We start from the raw sequence: 19654 nt of genomic DNA on the forward strand, positions 1-19654 counted from the left end.
AATGCAATTTAGTCTTTATATGAATGATAATTTGGTATTGGGTAGGCTCATATATGTCTGAGAAATGAGAAAAATAGAATGATACCTTGGGATAGCATTTCTCGGATGCACATGCAGTGGTTCATGAATTCTAATTATTTTCTTTTGGTTTGTGTTTTCACCTCAGTTGAGTGTTTCATTTACCAGTAGGATTACCAGATAAAATACAGGGGCCCAGTTTAATTTAAATTTCAGATGCACAATGAGTAATTTATTTGTATGTCCCTAGATTTTAGTACATCCCTAAAAATTTTAGTGAAGTACATGCGTATACTAAAACTCATGTCCCTCATTAGGATATTCTAACTTATTAATTGTTTATCTGAAATTCCAGCTTCACTGGATGTTCTCTATATTTATTTGCTAAATATGGCAACTCTATTCTTATAAAGATTAATTTCCCTTTTTTACGAATGATTCACAAATAAAAGATTTTCATAGTAAATGACTTGAAGTTTTTGAAGCAGTGTTTTTGAGAATGGGTGACTATGGAAATATTTTTGTGAGCTCTCAGAGATTACTTTTTCCTTGAATATGTGTTTGCTCCTTACTGAAGTTTTAAAAACACTCCTTTGAAACTATGATACTCTGTTTGTAAAATTATTCTTCATTATCTGGGTCATTATCAAACAACAATTATCAAGAGACTACAGAATTCTAGGAATTTGGAGCTCAAGGAATATTAAAGATCACTTAGTTTAAATTGTTTTTGTTACAGTTAACGAATAGAGCCATAGCTTTTGATGTTAAGTGATTTATTAATAAGTTAACAAGTTAACAAGGTAATAAGCTGAAACTGAACCCAAGTCTTCATTTCTTGGTACTATGCTAAAAGGTATGTAAATATAAGGCCGTATGCTTTCTCTTCTATAAGGCCATGACAATGCATAACTGTTAAGTAATTAAAAGAACAAAATTAATTGAATGCAATATCTTTTAAAAATACATTGACTTGGAAAAAATAAAATAAAATACTGACTTGGGCATTATCAACCATAACTAACAGCTTCCAAAAGCACTTCCAATAATTGGTTTACTAAACTTAACCAGCCATCTATTGCCATTTGTTAAAAGCCAAGAGTCACACATACTGCTTAGTTTAAATTCTTGCCTATCAACTGGCTATGTTACTTTAGCCAAATATTCTCTCTGTGTCTCAATGTCTTTATCTGTAAACAAGGATTATGGTAATGATAGCTACATCAAAAACTGTAGTAAGAATCACATGAGAATATCTGTAAAGAATTTCTAGCAAATACCTGACACTGATAAAGGTCTAATAAGGGCTACCTATTATTATCTTGTTATTGTTCTTGGTATTATTAATATATCTGATACCTACAAATGGTGAGGTTCATTTCCCTACTTCTGTCAGAGTAAATAAATGTGGCTAAAATGTGTTTATGCATGTGATTAAATAACTTTAATTTATATATAGATTTTTAATGACTCTATGGAAGATTCAGGGGTATAACATAAAGCATTTTATAAGTTGTTATTTTAATAATTTTTAAAAACCTATGGACTCCTTCTTCTCCAATTTTACCAACCAAAGGCAAATATCCAGTTCCTCTTCTAATGCCTTCAGTGATACCACATCTGAGATTTGGCCCAAATTTTCCTTTAATCTTTTCAATATTCATTAGGAAAATGTGTCCACAGCATGAAATTAGTATTTGAATTTGTGAGGTTATATAATCCTTTTAGAGATTAAAACTTTTTTTTAAACAGTCAGGTTCCTTCAGTGACTTCCCAAGAGACTCAATTATTCACTTATGGGAAGAAAAGAGAGAGTAGCTTCCCACTACCATTCTGATAATCCTAATTAGAGGTTTATAACCAGAAAAGTTTGGGATAAGTTTCCAAATTTGGTGGCTGCAGTCTGTTAAATTCCAGAAGAGCCACAGGGGAAACTGATTATATTTAGCTCAGTAACACTTTCGGATAAAAAAGACCAAGTAATGCTTTTGGGTAGACAAGGTCATTTTTTTTTTAAATGAAGCAAATCCTCACCTCCTTTAAATTTAGCAAAACAAGTAGGTATCTATTATTCTGTAGATTCAAACCTGATATAATATCCCAAAAGGCATAGAAGGGCTTGCACTGTGGTTCCTGAAATACTCAAATTCACAAAACTCTGCTAACAGTTTATGGCAAGTTCCAGATGAATTTTCATCATGTTGGTCTCTTAACATAGCTGTGGCAAAGATTGAGGCATAATGTATTTCTGGTCCCCTGTGTAGCCCATGCCAGAGGATCAGAGGTGGTTTAAGACTTCATAAAGTTTCAAGTTCACATTTAGAAAGTCCTATTAATTGTTGTCAGTTTAAGAGCTTGAATTTAGGGAAGAATTCCTTTAATGTCTCAAAAGTTGTTAATAAAGAGGAGTCAAATGTAATGACAGAGAAAAGCAACAACTTCTTGGTGTGTAGTACTTGGCAAGCAGATCTGCTGTGGTAAATTCTACCCATTCATTTGTTCACAATTGTATATTCATTTATGCATCTTGAACTGATCCATGCATTCTTCATTGATTATGCGTGAATTGAAGACTATAGACTATGCTAGATATTGGAGACACAAAGACAAATAAGTATAGTTCCTGACTGTGTGGCCTCTGTCTGCAACTTGTACTAGAACCTACAAAATGATCAAATCTAGTTTTAGTTTCAGTTCTATAAGTCTGGCACTGAAAGAAATCCATAAAGTCTTGGAAAATTCTATCACTTGATAATTGGGAATCAGAGCAAATTATAATGCCCATATTAGCAGTGACCACATCTTTAACACTGTATAACCACTGTGCCTAGCACAGTGCATAGTATGTACTCAGTATATTGTTTTAAGAGTGGAGTAATATCTAGATATATTCTTTGAAAAGCATTGCATCTTTTAGGTTCAAATAGGCTAAAATAACCTAAAATTGTCACTCATAAAAAGTGTTTCTCAAGATGGAAATGGAAGAGGCCAACATGGGACTTTCTGGTGGGATAGGGAGCATTGTGTAACTTTGTGTCTGCTTTTGGATCAGTAAATACATCTTACCCTGAACTTCTCCTAGCAACTGGTGTCTCTGAGTAAGTATCACATGCAGACCAGAAATGACAACTCTGGTTCATACAAAGTGGTAGTTTAAGATGACGAAGTACTTCCCAGCTACCTGACCCATAACCCTTTGCCATCATAAGCCCTTTTGTGATCTGAGTTATGTACATATTTGTTTCCTTATTCCCAAGGCAGTTTAGAGGTTAGGGGATGGAGACGGCAGGCAGCATTCTATGTTGGCATGTGGCTGAGGTGACGGGAGGATTTTAGCAGTTCGTGGGTGGGTGTTCAGGGAGCAGGTGGCATTGGGAGAAGGAAGTGACTGTCAGGATTCCGTGGCATTTGGGGGCGTGTATAGGCAGGCATAAAAAAAGAGTCGGGTATTCTAAAAACACTTTGGTATTCTCATAAAGAGAAATGTAATCCAGGGCTTCTGGTATCCTAAAGGCAGAGCATTTTAGTTTGCCCTCTGTGCAGAGTTTTAAGAAAGAGTCCGAGGAGTTAAACATAAATAAATAAGAACAGTAACTGATTTGCACAGTGTATTAACAAAACCTGCATGATCATTTGATTTTTGAGGCAGTGCTTTGGCAGGTCAATGATAGGCCTTTTATGCTCTTTTGTAAGAGAAGAAACAATTTTCACCTTAGTGTTTCTGTTGTTCTATTTGAGACGCCTCCATTACTTAGATGAAATGAAGCTGCTTCAGTATGTTGATTGGAGCCTCATCACCAGGTGGTTACCTTTGGCACTTGGCATCATGTTGCATTTACATTCTGAACTACACACAGTTGCTCATCTCTGAAGAAATCGGGGCATTCTGGTGCACATAATAGAAGAGCTAATTATTTATGTAACCAACACGACCTCAACGTTTTTTTGGGACATGGAAAGAATAAAAGTTTCAATTCAGTTCTGTTGAACAAGCAAACAAACATATGTTAGCTTCTCCCCTCCCAATTTCCAAAAGACACCATGGGAATATGCACTGAGGAAGGTGAAAAAAATGAGGTATGAAAAACTTGGATCCATTGACCATAATGGCATTACAATGATATTTCTAAAAATTACTAAGTCTCTTTTTCAAGTAGGCTTTTGATAAGCTGTGGTCATTTGTAAACACTGTCACATCAGAACCATAAAAAAGACAGGATTCAAAACATTTGGGAATACAAGTTTTCAGAATTCAGTATAATATTTAAAGATAAGAATATCCTTCAAATGTTCATTTCACTTTAAAGACATGATAGGGCTTCAGCACCTTAAAATTAAAAGTTCAGGTTGAAACATTTGTACATTTGTGGGTTCACACTGAAATAGAAAAAAAGGGGGGATTTAAACTAAGTGTTTACTTAAACATGTTTTAATTAGGGCTATGAAGGGGGGAAGACACGAGGACAGTTACATGGCAAATCGGCAGTTACATGGTGAAGGTAGCATTGGTGAGAAGGCCCCAACTGGACAGTTTGTTCCTCACAGGAGCAGCATTCAGAGTGTAGGTACCTTGGGAAAAATGAGGACATCTCTTGCTCTTTTGGGTTTTGCAGGAACCTCCTGGGAATGAAGGATAGAGGGCTCTGACGTCCTTTGTGTCAGGATTTCTTCAAGTTACCATAATGAGGTGTTTTCCTATTGCCTGGAGCTGACTGGACTATAAGAGATTTCTTAAGGATCATTTAAAAATATCTCTCTTAGGTGTTTCCTAATACATTTACATTTTATAACTTGTAATGATAGGTAGTGATATCCTAAAAAATTTGAAATAGCATTCAACATGTGGAGAATTCAACACACAAATAATCTTGATTGACTTTAATTAAGTTTCAGCATGGTTTAGGAAAGCTCTTTTGTTTGTAATCATTTCTTCCTTAGAAATCACCATTCAAGGGGTGCCTGGGTGGCTCAGTCCATTAAGCATCTGACTTTCACTCAAGTCATGATCTCATGGCTCGTGAGTTTGAGCCCTGCAGCAGGCTTTGTGCTGACAGCTCAGAGCCTGGAACCTGCTTCGAATTCTGTGTCTCTGTCTCTCTCTGCTCCTTCCCTGCTCATGCTCTGTCTTTGCCTCTCTCTCCCTCTCTCTCTCAAAAATAAATAAACATTAAAAAGAAGAAATCACCATTCAGGAAATGCTTTCCAATGAGAAGAAACAACAGTATTTTTTATAAGTATAGTCTGTGTTAGCAACATATCTATTTTGAGTAATATCTATTGCTAAATATTAACACTGTTGTCAGTATATATGATATAGAAATCAATTAAATGATTCTTAACATATTTTTTAGCAACAAAAAGCAAAGAATATGAGGCACATTTCTCTTAACCTACAAATTCAGAGAGAAAATGCTAATTTTTTTCTAAAGCATATCTTCCTTTTTACCTGACATTCATTTTGACAGTAGGAAGAAACTGCAAATGGGTTGATCAAAGTGTGTTGACATTTTAGTGGGATTCAAATGATCTTTGGTATTCAGGCAGAGCTGATGGCTTCATCTGCAAGTGAGCCATATTGTTAAAATATTGAAACACTTTCCTACCGCTCAGAAAAAGATCCCCTTTACTTAGTGTCCCAAAGTGTCCCCACCTCCCAGGCAGTAAGACCCTCTGTGATCTAGCATCTAGTGGGGTTTAGGACAGTATATCTTTGTATCAGACACACTATCTAGTTCTGTGATTTGACCAGAGTTATTAGTTTGCATTTTTAAATTTATATTCAGAAATACCAATGGATCATGATTAATTTTAATAGCCCAACTAAGTTTTAATCCAATGTGTATTGTGTCATACAGATTTAATATAAGAATAATAGTTCAAAGCATTCACTCACAGTATTTTAAAAAGCTGGTTTAACTAATAAAATATTCTTTGGTAGGCAAACTGAACTCACAGTTAAAGAAGGGGAAAGAAATAGTGGATCATACAAATTACCATATTTCCCCTAAAAATTGTTTTTATTCTTTTTTTGTACATCCAATGAATATAAGCCAGGATTGGTAATTTTGTGCACACAGACTACAAATTAACATTGCTCACAGCACATAGTTTTTAATGCTAACAGAAGGGAACTTTCAAAATAGTATTATGAATTTTCTAATTATAGGTTCTGTGATATGAGAGAGAAGGTGCTTAATATCTATGAATTTTAGTTTTTTCATCTGCAAAATGAAGGGTAGAACTAGGTTATCTCTATAGTTCTACGATTTGTGTTTTTTTCTCATGCCTCATTTTACCTTTCACATGGTTATTCCATTGCCAGACTAGTGAAGATAGAAACTGGTGTCCAGTTACTGTTTCCAACAATCTGTTATTTGGAGCCAAGTGAGAGCAATAAGAAGACTTAATAATAGTCATACTTATCTGGACAACATGACAATGATGATTAGAAATACTTGTTTGGAGTTTGAATCTTAGCATCTAGGCTAATGCTCATATTTTGCAGATTAGAAATACCGAGCCCTGAGAACTACACCTAGAATCAAGTAAAAGAATTTCTTGAACTAAAATTTAGAACCCTTGGCTAGTGTATTTGGGAGAAATAGGTAACATTTTTAAAAAATGAGACTTGTACTCTTTTATGTATTATTATTACTGTTATATGAAGTATGTGGGGACTTCTGAGATGAGATGTTTCATCAATCTGCAAAATCTACCACATGAGAATATTCGTGCCATGTATGCCTCTAATCATTAAACAAATCCTGGGAAGCTAAAATGAATTTAATAAACATTCCCTTTTTTCCACTGACCCAATCTTTTTTTTTTAAAGTTTGTTGTTTCTTTGTTTATGTATGTATGTATGTATGTATGTATGTATGTATGTATGTATTTATGTATGTATTTTTGAGAGTTGGTGGGGGGGCCAAGGGCAAAGAGAGAGAGAGAATCCCAAGCAGGCTCCATACTGTCAGCACAGAGCCCGATGCAGGGTTCAAACTCAGGAACCAGGAGATCATAACCTGAACCAAAGTCAGAAGCTTAACCAGGTCACCCAGGTGCCCCTCCACTAACCCATTCATTATTTTTGTTATTGCTTTAACCCACTTATCCCATTAAAAAATGATTTCAATTCAATTATTTATTTTTTAAAGTTAGGTAATTTGACTTGTTATTTATGGTTCTTATTTATAGCCTATTAATAATGCTGTCCCAAGACAGTTTACTGTGTATCCAACAATAATAATAGATGCAGTTTTGGAACTTAAAAGTTTTAGCTTTTTCACAACTCTGGATTGGTACATCGTCAGGTAAAAGACCATTTTAGGGGCGCCTGGGTGGCTCAGTAAGTTAATTGTCTGACTTCGGTTCAGGTCATGATCTCACAGTTCATGAGTTCAAGCCCCACATCGGGCTCTGTGCTGGCAGCTCAGAGCCTGGGGCCTGCTTCAGATTCTCTATTTCCCCCTCTCTCTTTCCCTCCCCCATTCGTGCTCTGTCTCTGTCTCTCGAAAATGAATAAACATTAAAAAAAGTTTTTTTTAAAAAAAGAACATTTTATTGTCTCTCCTTACTTTGTTTACTCATAATTTTGCCAATTATTAATTAAAAGTTACCTTTAACATTAGAGGTTCCTTTTAGATGTTGAAAAGATATGATTAATTTTACTAATAATAATATTTTTGTTGTTTTAACTCCTAACATACCCTCCCCTTGAAAGCCTATTTGTTATCTGGTGATCATTTCAGGTATTTTTTTTTTTAATCATTGTGCTCACCTTATAGACAGTACAAATTGATGTCTAATATGCTTTTCTAGAATATACTGATTAACTTCATGCTTAGACCAGTGTGTGTGAACACATAGACACACACTTTACATTTATATTAATTCCTTTTTCTTTTATATACTGATCCCAACCAATCTTCATTATTTTTATTCATTTTTGGATAATTCACAGAGGTTTTGAAAATTTATCTGGTTTCATAAGAAAGTAGTATAATATGAAATCCTAAAAAGTTGTTTGGAGATAGATAGATAGATAGATAGATAGATAGATAGATAGATAGAATCAAAGTAATAGTTTTTCATCTTTTAATGACTTAAAATGAAGGAAGAATGCTTATCTGTTAAAACTCAGAGCCAACTCTTCCTTGTCAGGTGACATCTCAACTTTAAGACTGTAGGAACTACTTTACTTGATATGTGTATGATGTCTGTTTCACTAACACATTTTAAATTATGTTACTATTATTATTTTTTCTTGTCTTAAAAGACATAGCACCACTTCTGCAAGCTGGTTCCCTTTCTGCAAACCCAAGCATATTACTGGAGCCTATATGAATTATCAGGGAATGTGGATCCCTAGCATTTATGTATTTTATTACTTACTGAACATATACTGAGTACAATGCAAGCACAAAACACATATCTTTGTTTTTCATCACTGAATCTTTACAACAACTGTATGAGGCAGGCCCTTTTGTCACCTCAGTTTAAGAGATAAGGAAACTGAGGCCTAGGGAGTTTTAGTAACTTGCCCAAATAAAGCTGATAAATGACAGAGAAAGGATTCACACCAAGGCTTACCTAACCCCAAAGTCCAATTCTAAACTACTCTGTTATTTTACTTCCCCCGCCATGATAGGAGAATTCCATATATGACACTTGTTGCTGGGATTCCCAAATGTTGCTTTACATTATAGTTTGCCTTCCTATAGTTACAGTGTTTCTCAGTATCATATACACATCCTTTCTAAATGAGCATGTTTTAAGATGGTAATATTTACAACACTGTCATTAGTTTCATCAAAAACTTAGTCAACTCTCCTGCTATCAGTTCAGATCGGGTACCATATAAAGCTGTACGTAGAAGAAAGATGTCAACTTTGGATAGTCTCCACTGTGCATTCCCAGACCATTTAAACAAGAAATCCTGCTAATCAGGAGCTGTTCTCTTATGGGGAATGACTATGTCAATATATATTCAAAAATGGCATATTTACAATATATCATTCTAGTAGTTGTACCTTAAGATTCTGATGAGTTTCTACTAATGTTGTATAAAAAGATTTTTTTAACTCTAAATAAATAAAAGAAAAAAATTAAATTACTCCTAAACTCACCACCCACATATAGTCAAGTCTTAAAATGTATATACAACGTATTTTATGTCAGTAAGTATTCTTCTACCTACCACATTATAATCAATATTTGGAGAGTATGTCAGTGAGCTGCAATTTATTTCAATAAAGGGTATAGGTGAGCTGCAATTTATTTCAATAGTGTTTAGTAGCCACTTAAACTAAAAAGTTTAAACTTTTTAAAGTTTATCCCCCAATTTTTCCAAGTTATTAACCATGATAAATAAAATTTTCTTGTCTTCCTCCATATGCTGCATTTTTTTCCTTCTAAGGTGACGTTATCAGGGTATACTTAGGGATTACAAATAAATAACAATCTAATCTATCTAAAAGAATATATATAATTAAATTGTCTTTCCCCTTCACATTATAAAGTTTCTTTGCATGGGGCACCTGGGTGGCTCAGTCAGTTAGGCATCTGACTCTTGATATCAGCTTGCGTCATGATCTCATGGTTCAGGAGTTCAAGCCCCACATCGGGCTCTGTGCTGATGGTGTGGAGCCTGCTTGCGACTCTGTCTCTCCTTCTTTCTGACCCTCCCCTGCTTGTGTTCTCTCTCTCTCTCTCAAAATAAATAAATAAACTTAAAACAAAAAATAAATAAAGTTTCTTAACATGAAGAACATAGTGAAATACTTAAAAATGGGTTCACAAGATGGGGCGCCTGGGTGGCGCAGTCGGTTAAGCGTCCGACTTCAGCCAGGTCACGATCTCGCGGTCTGTGAGTTCGAGCCCCGCGTCAGGCTCTGAGCTGATGGCTCGGAGCCTGGAGCCTGTTTCCAATTCTGTGTCTCCATCTCTCTCTGCCCCTCCCCCGTTCATGCTCTGTCTCTCTCTGTCCCAAAAATAAATAAAAAATGTTGAAAAAAAAAAAATTTTAAAAAAATGGGTTCACAAGATTTCTCCAAGAGTATTTGAGTACCAAGTGGGTATAGTATAAGAGCTAAAGACTACTGTAGAAAAGTTGAAATTAATTTTCATATCCAATTCAGGCATTGTCAGAAGCTTGTTCTCAGGTGATTTCCAATTGTTAAAACTGTATTTATTTTGAGTATTAATATTAAAAGAATATTGCTTTTTTCACTTACTATTCTCACAGAATACTCTTTCAACCAAGTATTTCAGGTCATCACTTTATATCATACCACTTGGAGAAATCCTGTGGAACTATTTTTAAGTATTTTACTATGTCCCACATGTTAAGAAACTTCATAATGTGAAAGGGTAAGGAATCTCCATTAGAAATGTTCTGTGAGAAACATTAGCTTAGATTGTTATTTGTTTGTAAACACTAAACACAGCACAGTTAACCTCAACTGAAGAAGAGGGAAGAAAAAATCCAGCATACAGAGGAAGCACAAGAGTGTTCTGTAAAGCATTGTTAATCATATGGAAAATTTGGTGACAACTTAAGTGTTTTAACAATCAGAAATCACCCAAAAGGAAGCTTCACACAACACCTGAATTGAATGTGGAAATGAATTTCAACTTTTCTACTTTGCTTTTTTAGCTCTTACACTACACCCACTTGGTACTAATTATAATTTTTGCCATGTTTCAATTTATCTTTGAATCTGTGGTGTGTAATGCCATAGTCATAGAGCATGCACGCACACTTGCAAGATCATTTGCATCACTGATACTGTGAATGCAAATAAGAAATTCCTGAAAAGGCAAGTTCCGCTCTGCCAAAACTATCACTCTTATAAAAGAAAAAGGGAAATGATAAAGAAATAGAATGTTTATAGTTGTCATTTTTATCTTCCTGCCTTAAAATCTAGGAAAAATCTAAGAAAAAAAAATTTTAGATCATTATCTCTTGATGTTTTGCATACACTATCTGGTACTCCCAGAAGGTTCCTGATTACCTGTGTGTGAAGAAGAGTGTCAACTTTAAAACTGATCAACATTGAAACTGGGCATGATTCCATGATAGAACTTTTTGCCTGAATCATTCATTGACTTTTTTTCTTTTTAAGGATGTCTTCTGTTGAGAACATTTGGTTTAACACTAAAATTATGAGTCTGTTCCTTTGAGAACATTCAATTTAACAATAGAATTGTCAAATATAATCTGATGTTGCTTTTAGAAAATGCTAAGGTACTTTTAACCGGAATTTTCTCCCCTTTTCTGTCTGATACAACTCAAGTGTATTTTTGATGTGATTATTTCTGCTAATGTTAGCCATGTTTCAATTTATCTTTGAATCTGTGGTGTGTAATGCCATAGTCATAGACCATGCATGCACACTTGCCTTAAAATTTAGGAAAAATCTGAAAAGAAAAAATTAAATCATTATCTCTTGATGTTTTGCATACACTATGTGGAACTACTGAATCAAAAATTTTAAGGAATACAATTTTAAAAATTATATTACAATTTATATGTACTTTTAAAAGAGAAAATTCTTGGGGCACCTGAGTGGCTCAGTCGGTTAAGCATCTGACTTCGGCTCAGGTCATGATCTCATGGTTCCTGGGTTTGAGCCCCGCGTTGGGCTCTGTGCTGACAACTCAGAACCTGGAGTCCGCTTCAGATTCTGTGTCTCCCTCTCTCTCTCCCCCTCCCCTGCTCGCACTGTCTCTCTCTGTCTCTCAAAAAAAAAATAAACATTGAAAAAAATTTGTAAAGGGAAAATTCTATTAAACATAAAAAGGAAAAGTTAAAGTATTCTTAATATAATCAAAACCTAATAACATCTGTGTACATATTTTGGTACATGACACTCCTGTTATATACATATACTTTTTGCTTTTCCAGTTTTCTCCCCCCCCCAGTGTAACAATGTGTCATTGATGTTGTTTTTTTAAATTTCTTTTTTAATGTTCATTTGTTTTTGAGAGAGAGAGAGACAAAGAGCATGAACAGGGGAGGGGAAGGGAGAGAGGGAGACACAGACACTGATGCAGGCTCCAGGCTCTGACCTGTCAGCACACAGCCCAATGTGGGACTTGAACCCGTGAACTTCTAGATCATGACCTGAGCCCAAGTTGGATGCTTAACTGACTGAGCCATCCCAGAGCCCCCATTAATGTTTTACTGTATTCTTAAATAAACTTTTCTAAAGGCATTTTCCAAAAAGGTAGACATAATAATTCATGCTGAAAAAATCAGTAGGTTCTGTCATTAAATAACTCTGGGAGACTTTTCAAAGATGCCAAAGTAATTCAACAGCAAACAACAAATGGTGCTGAAGGAACTGGATATCCATATATGATATACAAATGAAATAAACAGATTTTTTTCTCTACACCATATACAAAAATGAATCCAAATGAATCATAAACTTACATGTGAGAGCTAAAGTGAGGAAGCTATTAGAAGAAAACATAGGAGAAAATATTTGTGACTTTTTTCGGACAAAGAATTGTTGGAATGGATTCCAAAGTATAAAACATAACAGAAAAAAATGATAAATTGGATTTCATCAAAATTAAAATTTCTGTTATTTGAAAGACATGGTTAAAAAATGACTCCAATCCACAGACTGGGAGGAAAAAATTATGAAACATATTTGTAATAAAGTATGTACACCAAAAATAACTAAATAATAAAATAGTAAGCAACTTCTCGTAATGGGCAAAACTTTTGAACACTTTACCAGAGAAGCTAACCTAATGGAAAAGGAGTATATGAAAAGCTTTGGGGGAAAAAAAAGATGTGCATTATCTTTAGTTGTCAGAGAAGTGGAAATCCAAGCTATAGTGATACACTCTTCACACTCACTAGAATGGCATTTAAAAGATAGACAATAACAAGTGTGGACAAAGACTCTGGTGCATTGTTGTTGGGAATGTAAAATGACAAGTCACTTTGGAAAGCAGTTTGGGAATTTCTTATTAGGTTAAATACATATGTAATAAATTACCAGTAATAAAATACCTAGTTATTTATCCAAGAGAAGTAAAAACTCATGTCCTCACAAAGACCTATATGAAAACGCCCAGTAGTTCACAATACCCCAAATCTGGAAATAACTCCAATGTCCATGAGCCGGTAAGTGAATAAACCAATTGTGATACATACACACATGCATGCGTGCGCACGTGCGCACACACACACACACACACACACTGGAAATACTATTCAGCAATAAAAAGGAACACACTACTGATATATGTAATAACGTGGATGAATCTCCAAACCATTATGCTAAGTTAAAGAAAAAGACAGCAATGGTCAGATCAAAAAAACAGTAATCATTGCTAGGTTTTGGGGGAGGGAGAGGAGATTGACCATAAAGGTACCTGTGGGTATTTGTAGAATTTATGATACTGTTCAATGCCCTGATTGTCAAAATTCATCAAGCTGTACACTAAAAAATGATGAAGTTGTACTTCAATCAACCTGACTCTTAGGAAAAAAAAAAGAGACTCCAGCTCCCTCTTGGAGATTCAGAGTGTATTTATATATTAAAAAACTCTAATATCTGAGGGAAATAATTTTAATTTAATTTTAAAAGCCTGAGAAATCTATAATATTTTATCTCGTGGTAAAATATCTTGTAAGTTATTTAAAATATTTTAATTTTTTTGCAGTTAAAAACTATAATGCTATTTTATCAAAAACAAATTCAAATAAATTTGTAAAAAAATTAAAGTGCTTGCTGTATATTGACAAATGTCTTCAGAAAGGCTGTACCCGATTTCACATCTATGACAATGACTATTTCCACTGCTGCACAGAGCAATGTATGTTGTTTAAACCTTTTTCAGGTTTATAGGTAAAAAAACATGTGGGGATTTATTTTGTTGGTGTTATTTTAATTTCCATCTCCTTTTCTGCTAGTGAATATAAACATTTTCCAGAAGTTTATTGGCCATTTATGATGTTTCTGTTTTAAATTTTCCATACACGTTCTTTCTTCTCTTTTCCCCCACTTGGGTCTTTATATTATTTAATTTTTTGTATTAAAACTTTTTAAATTTTTATTTATTTTTGAGAGAGAGAGAGAGAGGAGGGAGAGACAGAACGTGAGTTGGGGAGGGGCAGAGAGAGAGGGAGACACAGAATCTGAAGCAGGCTCCAGGCTCTGAGCTGTCAGCAGAGAGCCCTTCCTGGGGCTCAAACCCACAAACTGCTGTGAAATCATGACCTGAGCCAAAGTCACACAGACGCTTAACCAACTGAGCCACCCAGGCACCTATTATTTATTGCTTTTTAAGATGTTTTTAAAATGAAAATCCTTTAACTTAAATATTGTTTCAATTTCAATTTTGATATTTTAAAAACATTTATTTTTGATGTTTGGATAATAGAATTTTTTCTTTCCTGTGGAAGTCCTTGGAATCATTTTATTTTACTTTTTTATTTTTTATCTTTTTTAATGTTTATTATTTTGAGAGAGACAGAGCGCTAGCGGGGGAGGGGCAGGGTGAGAGGGAGACACAGAACCTGAAGCAGTCTCCAGGCTCTGAGCTTTCAGGACTGAGCCTGACTCAGGGTTCCTACTCAGGAACCATGAGATCATGACTGAACCAAAGTCGGATGGTTAACTGACTGGGCCACCCAGGTGCCCCCTTGGAATCATTTTAAAGAGACGATTTTCTTAAAAAAAAAAAAAAAAAATACACACACACACACACACACACACACACACACGCACACACAGTGCTAATGTGGAAACAAAATGAAATATTTTGTTTCACAGATCAGTGGTTTAGTAATTGAGCCAATAGTGACTGATCAGTGGTCATGTGGTTCTTTTGAATTCTCTAGAAATTGTTGAACACTAGGGAGCAGCCTGGAATGGGTATTAACCTTGGTTTCAGGTTCTGTATTTACATAACCATCAGGACTATTTGGAAGTGCTGCCTGATGCTATTCTCATCCACCTTTGTGAATGTGTGAGTCAGGGTGTGGGTTGGAGAATGAGATAGAATGCTAGAGTCAATAGTGCTGAAAAAGTTTGAAGATACAGAGAAGGAGGACAGCTGATGAACTAGAACTCCTGAGAGTATTGCAGGGACCCACATCCAAGCATATTTAGGAAGATTAGCCTTGATTATAAGGATTATTAGCTACTGAAGCTAGAGGGAAGGATGAGAACAGGGCTAGATACATTTACAAACAGGATAGAAGGACTTTGAGGGGAATCCTACCCAAAGGGCACTGTTATGTTTATTAATTTTAGCAAAGTTTTTTGCCAAAAGTTGGGGTCTGGAGACAGGTGGCAAATGAATGCTTTAGACAACTCATACTGAGAGCTGAAATTTTAGAGTTTGTTTTTGCAAACATGAAATTCTGGGAGAACATTTTTGTGTGTGTGTAGAATATTTGCCTTGAATATTTGTTTCAGGCCAGTAGACCTTAAAAATAGATATCTTAGACCATTTAAGCAATTTCTGCTATGATATTTATATTTTTCTGTTCTTTGTAAGCTATAATGTTCTGCTATTCTCCTGTGACTTGAGTCTTTGCATGAAATAGATAATTAAAAAAAATGAATTTAGAGTTAGGAAATAAATTTATTTTATTATTTTTTAAGTTTATTTTTTAATTTTTTTAATGTTTATTTGTATTTGAGAGGGAGAGACAGAGAGAGACAGAGGATGAGCAGGGGAGAGAGGGAGACACAGAATCCAAAGCAGGCTCCAGGCTCTGAGCTGTCAGCACAGAGCCTGGTGTGGAGCTCAAACTCAAGAACAGTGAGATCATGACCTGAGCCGAAGTCAAATGATTAACCATCTGAGCCACCCAGGTGCCCCTAAGTTTATTTATTTTTGAGAGAGTGAGCATGAGCAGTAGAGGGGCCAAGAGAGAGGGAGAGAAACAGAATCCCAAGCAGACTCAGCATTCAGGGCTCAAACTTGTGAGCCCCTGAGATCATGACCTGAGCTGAAATCAAGAGTCAGAGGTTCAACCAACTGAGCCACCCAGGTGCACCTAGGAAATAAATTTTAACGTCATATGACTCAGGAAAATAAATACTTTCTATTATATAAATTTCTCAAATACCTCTGTTCATTATAGAATATTATGATATGCAGTTCCCAGAAAAATCTGTTTTTATATAGCCTAAAATAATATGCTTTGTAATTTGAAGTGACCTGTGTAAAGAAGCAGTCAGTATTTTGTAAAGCAACTCCAGGTTTCTAGTTTTAGCTGCTTATTGCTTTTTTGTGCGACCCTGCACACTGCAGAGATTGATTTTCTGTTTGTGCTCTCCGTTGCAGTTTTGAGATTCTTTGAATAAGCTCATCAAACTTAACTACCTACTAGAGCTTTATTTCTCTGAAGCAGCATTGTGACACTCAAGGGTTCCAAATTAAATCTCACTGCAAACCATGGAATTTTCAGTTTCACAATTTTTTTGAAGGCCTGGTAGATACTACAGAGGAGGGATTCTGTGATGGAGTAATTTTAGAAACGAGATCACGTGAGAGGTTGCTGTGCTACCTTATTGTAATTTCCTGTGACCAGCCTTCAGCAGTTTGTTAATCTGCCTGAATTAAGTACTTTATAATTCCAGATTTGGAGAGGTGAACATAATATATGAAGACAGGAAGCTAATGAAGCAAACAAACAAAAAACAGCTTTCAAAAAGTTTATCTGTCAGGTCAGTAAACTTTGGAAGCAAGTTTGCAACTATTCTTACCTAGCTGGCACCGTAGAAGAGAGTAAATTAGAAACGGTACAAAGTTGATCCAAATTCTCCTTCAATAAAGTTTACACTAAGCTTCTAGGGGCACCTGGGTGGCTCAGTCATTTAAGTGACTGAGTCTCGGTTTTGGCTCAGATCATGATCTCACAGTTCATGAGTTCGAACCCCCGTATCAGGCTTCACAGCTGGCAGCAATGAGCCTGCTTGGGATTGTCTCTCTCTCTCTCTCTCTCTCTCTCTCTCTCTCTCTCTCACCCCCCCTCCCTTACTCCCTCCCCCCCCACCCCTCCCATGCTCTCACTGTCTCTCTCAAAATAAATAAACTTAAAAAAAAAAGTTTACACTGAGCTTCTAAAAGAAACAAGTTAGTATTAATTACATTGTTGCATTAGGTGGCTTTCAATATCATCTCCTAATAAGAAAGTCTTTGGTAATTTCTGTTTTTTATGTGTGATCTGACTAAAACTTCAGTTGGATGCTGCTTGGAACTATTAGACAAAATCTTTGGATTTATTGGCCGGTTAGTTTTTGTTTTTGTTTTTGTTTTTCCATTTCCACATCCCAGGTAGCAAGCAAGTAGTGGTAGATTCAAGTTCATTACTACTACTGGCAAAACAAGTTATTCATTTAACAACTATGAGTGCTTGGCACTTCTCTAGGTGTTTGGGGATATGGACTGAATAAAACAAAAATCCCTCCCTCATGGAGCTTATATTCCACTGGGGAGAAACAAAATAAGCAAGCAAATTGTATGTTATATTTAGAGATAATAGATGTCAAGGAAAGAAGAAAGCAGTGGGATCAGAAGTCTCATGGGGGAAGACATTTTTGTGTATCTAAATACTATAGTTGGAACAAGCCTCAGTAAGAAAGTCATTTATGAACAAGGACTTGATGTGAGAGTGAGCCAAACTGATATATAGGGAAGGTTTGAGGCAGCTGCAACACAAGTTCAAATCCCTGAGGCCAGTGTATTTCCAATGTGTTCTAAGAGTAGCAAGAGGCCAGCATGGCTGGATAGGAGGAAGTGAGGAGGAGAGTGGTAAGAGATGAGGCCAGAATGGTAATGGGCTTTGTAGCTATCCCTCTAACAGTGATGTAGAAGACTATACCTGATATTGCCGATTTCACATATGGTTACAGAATCATTCATGAACACACTGACTGCCATGTGTAAAATTAGAGTTCTGCTTTCCTTCATGGAAAGGATGATCTGCTTTTCTTTTTTTTTTTTTTTTTTTTTTTTTTTTTTTTAATATATGAAATTTACTGTCAAATTGGTTTCCATACAACACCCAGTGCTCATCCCAAAAGGTGCCCTCCTCAATACCCATCACCCACCCTGCCCTCCCTCCCACCCCCCATCAACCCTCAGTTTGTTCTCAGTTTTTAACAGTCTCTAATGCTTTGGCTCTCTCCCACTCTAACCTCTTTTTTTTTTTTTTTTCCTTCCCCTCCCCCATGGGTTTCTGTTATGTTTCTCAGGATCCACATAAGAGTGAAACCATATGGTATCTGTCTTTCTCTGTATGGCTTATTTCACTTAGCATCACACTCTCCAGTTCCATCCATGTTGCTACAAAAGGCCATATTTCATTTTTTCTCATTGCCACGTAGTATTCCATTGTGTATATAAACCACAATTTCTTTATCCATTCATCAGTTGATGGACATTTAGGCTCTTTCCATAATTTGGCTATTGTTGAGAGTGCCGCTATAAACATTGGGGTACAGGTGCCCCTATGCATCAGTACTCCTGTATCCCTTGGATAAATTCCTAGCAGTGCTATTGCTGGGTCATAGGGTAGGTCTATTTTTAATTTTCTGAGGAACCTCCACACTGCTTTCCAGAGCGGCTGCACCAATTTGCATTCCCACCAACAGTGCAAGAGGGTTCCTGTTTCTCCACATCCTCTCCAGCATCTATAGTCTCCTGATTTCTTCATTTTGGCCACTCTGACTGGTGTGAGGTGGTATCTGAGTGTGGTTTTGATTTGTATTTCCCTGATAAGGAGCGACGTTGAACATCTTTTCATGTGCCTGTTGGCCATCCGGATGTCTTCTTTAGAGAAGTGTCTATTCATGTTTTCTGCCCATTTCTTCACTGGGTTCTTTGTTTTTCGGGTGTGGAGTTTGATGAGCTCTTTATAGATTTTGGATACTAGCCCTTTGTCCGATGTGTCATTTGCAAATATCTTTTCCCATTCCGTTGGTTGCCTTTTAGTTTTGTTGGTTGTTTCCTTTGCTGTGCAGAAGCTTTTTATCTTCATAAGGTCCCAGTAATTCACTTTTGCTTTTAATTCCCTTGCCTTTGGGGATGTGCCGAGTAAGAGATTGCTACGGCTGAGGTCAGAGAGGTCTTTTCCTGCTTTCTCCTCTAAGGTTTTGATGGTTTCCTGTCTCACATTCAGGTCCTTTATCCATTTTGAGTTTATTTTTGTGAATGGTGTGAGAAAGTGGTCTAGTTTCAACCTTCTGCATGTTGCTGTCCAGTTCTCCCAGCACCATTTGTTAAAGAGACTGTCTTTTTTCCATTGGATGTTCTTTCCTGCTTTGTCAAAGATGAGTTGGCCATACGTTTGTGGGTCTAGTTCTGGGGTTTCTATTCTATTCCATTGGTCTATGTGTCTGTTTTTATGCCAATACCATGCTGTCTTGATGATGACAGCTTTGTAGTAGAGGCTAAAGTCTGGGATTGTGATGCCTCCTGCTTTGGTCTTCTTCTTCAAAATTACTTTGGCTATTCGGGGCCTTTTGTGGTTCCATATGAATTTTAGGATTGCTTGTTCTAGTTTCGAGAAGAATGCTGGTGCAATTTTGATTGGGATTGCATTGAATGTGTAGATAGCTTTGGGTAGTATTGACATTTTGACAATATTTATTCTTCC

The 19654-nt window shown here is 36.0% G+C and overlaps 1 protein-coding gene across 1 annotated transcript in view; it reads left to right on the plus strand.

Moving 5' to 3' along the window:
- RIMS1 (regulating synaptic membrane exocytosis 1) overlaps positions 1–19654 on the plus strand; it is a 491685-nt gene that overhangs the window by 131907 nt on the left and 340124 nt on the right. The window contains 1 exon segment of the mRNA XM_042939159.1: positions 6341–6360. Coding sequence (XP_042795093.1) covers positions 6341–6360 — 20 coding nt within the window.

This window comes from Panthera leo, chromosome B2 (genome assembly GCF_018350215.1).
Source record: "Panthera leo isolate Ple1 chromosome B2, P.leo_Ple1_pat1.1, whole genome shotgun sequence".
Taxonomy (NCBI): Eukaryota; Metazoa; Chordata; class Mammalia; order Carnivora; family Felidae; genus Panthera; species Panthera leo.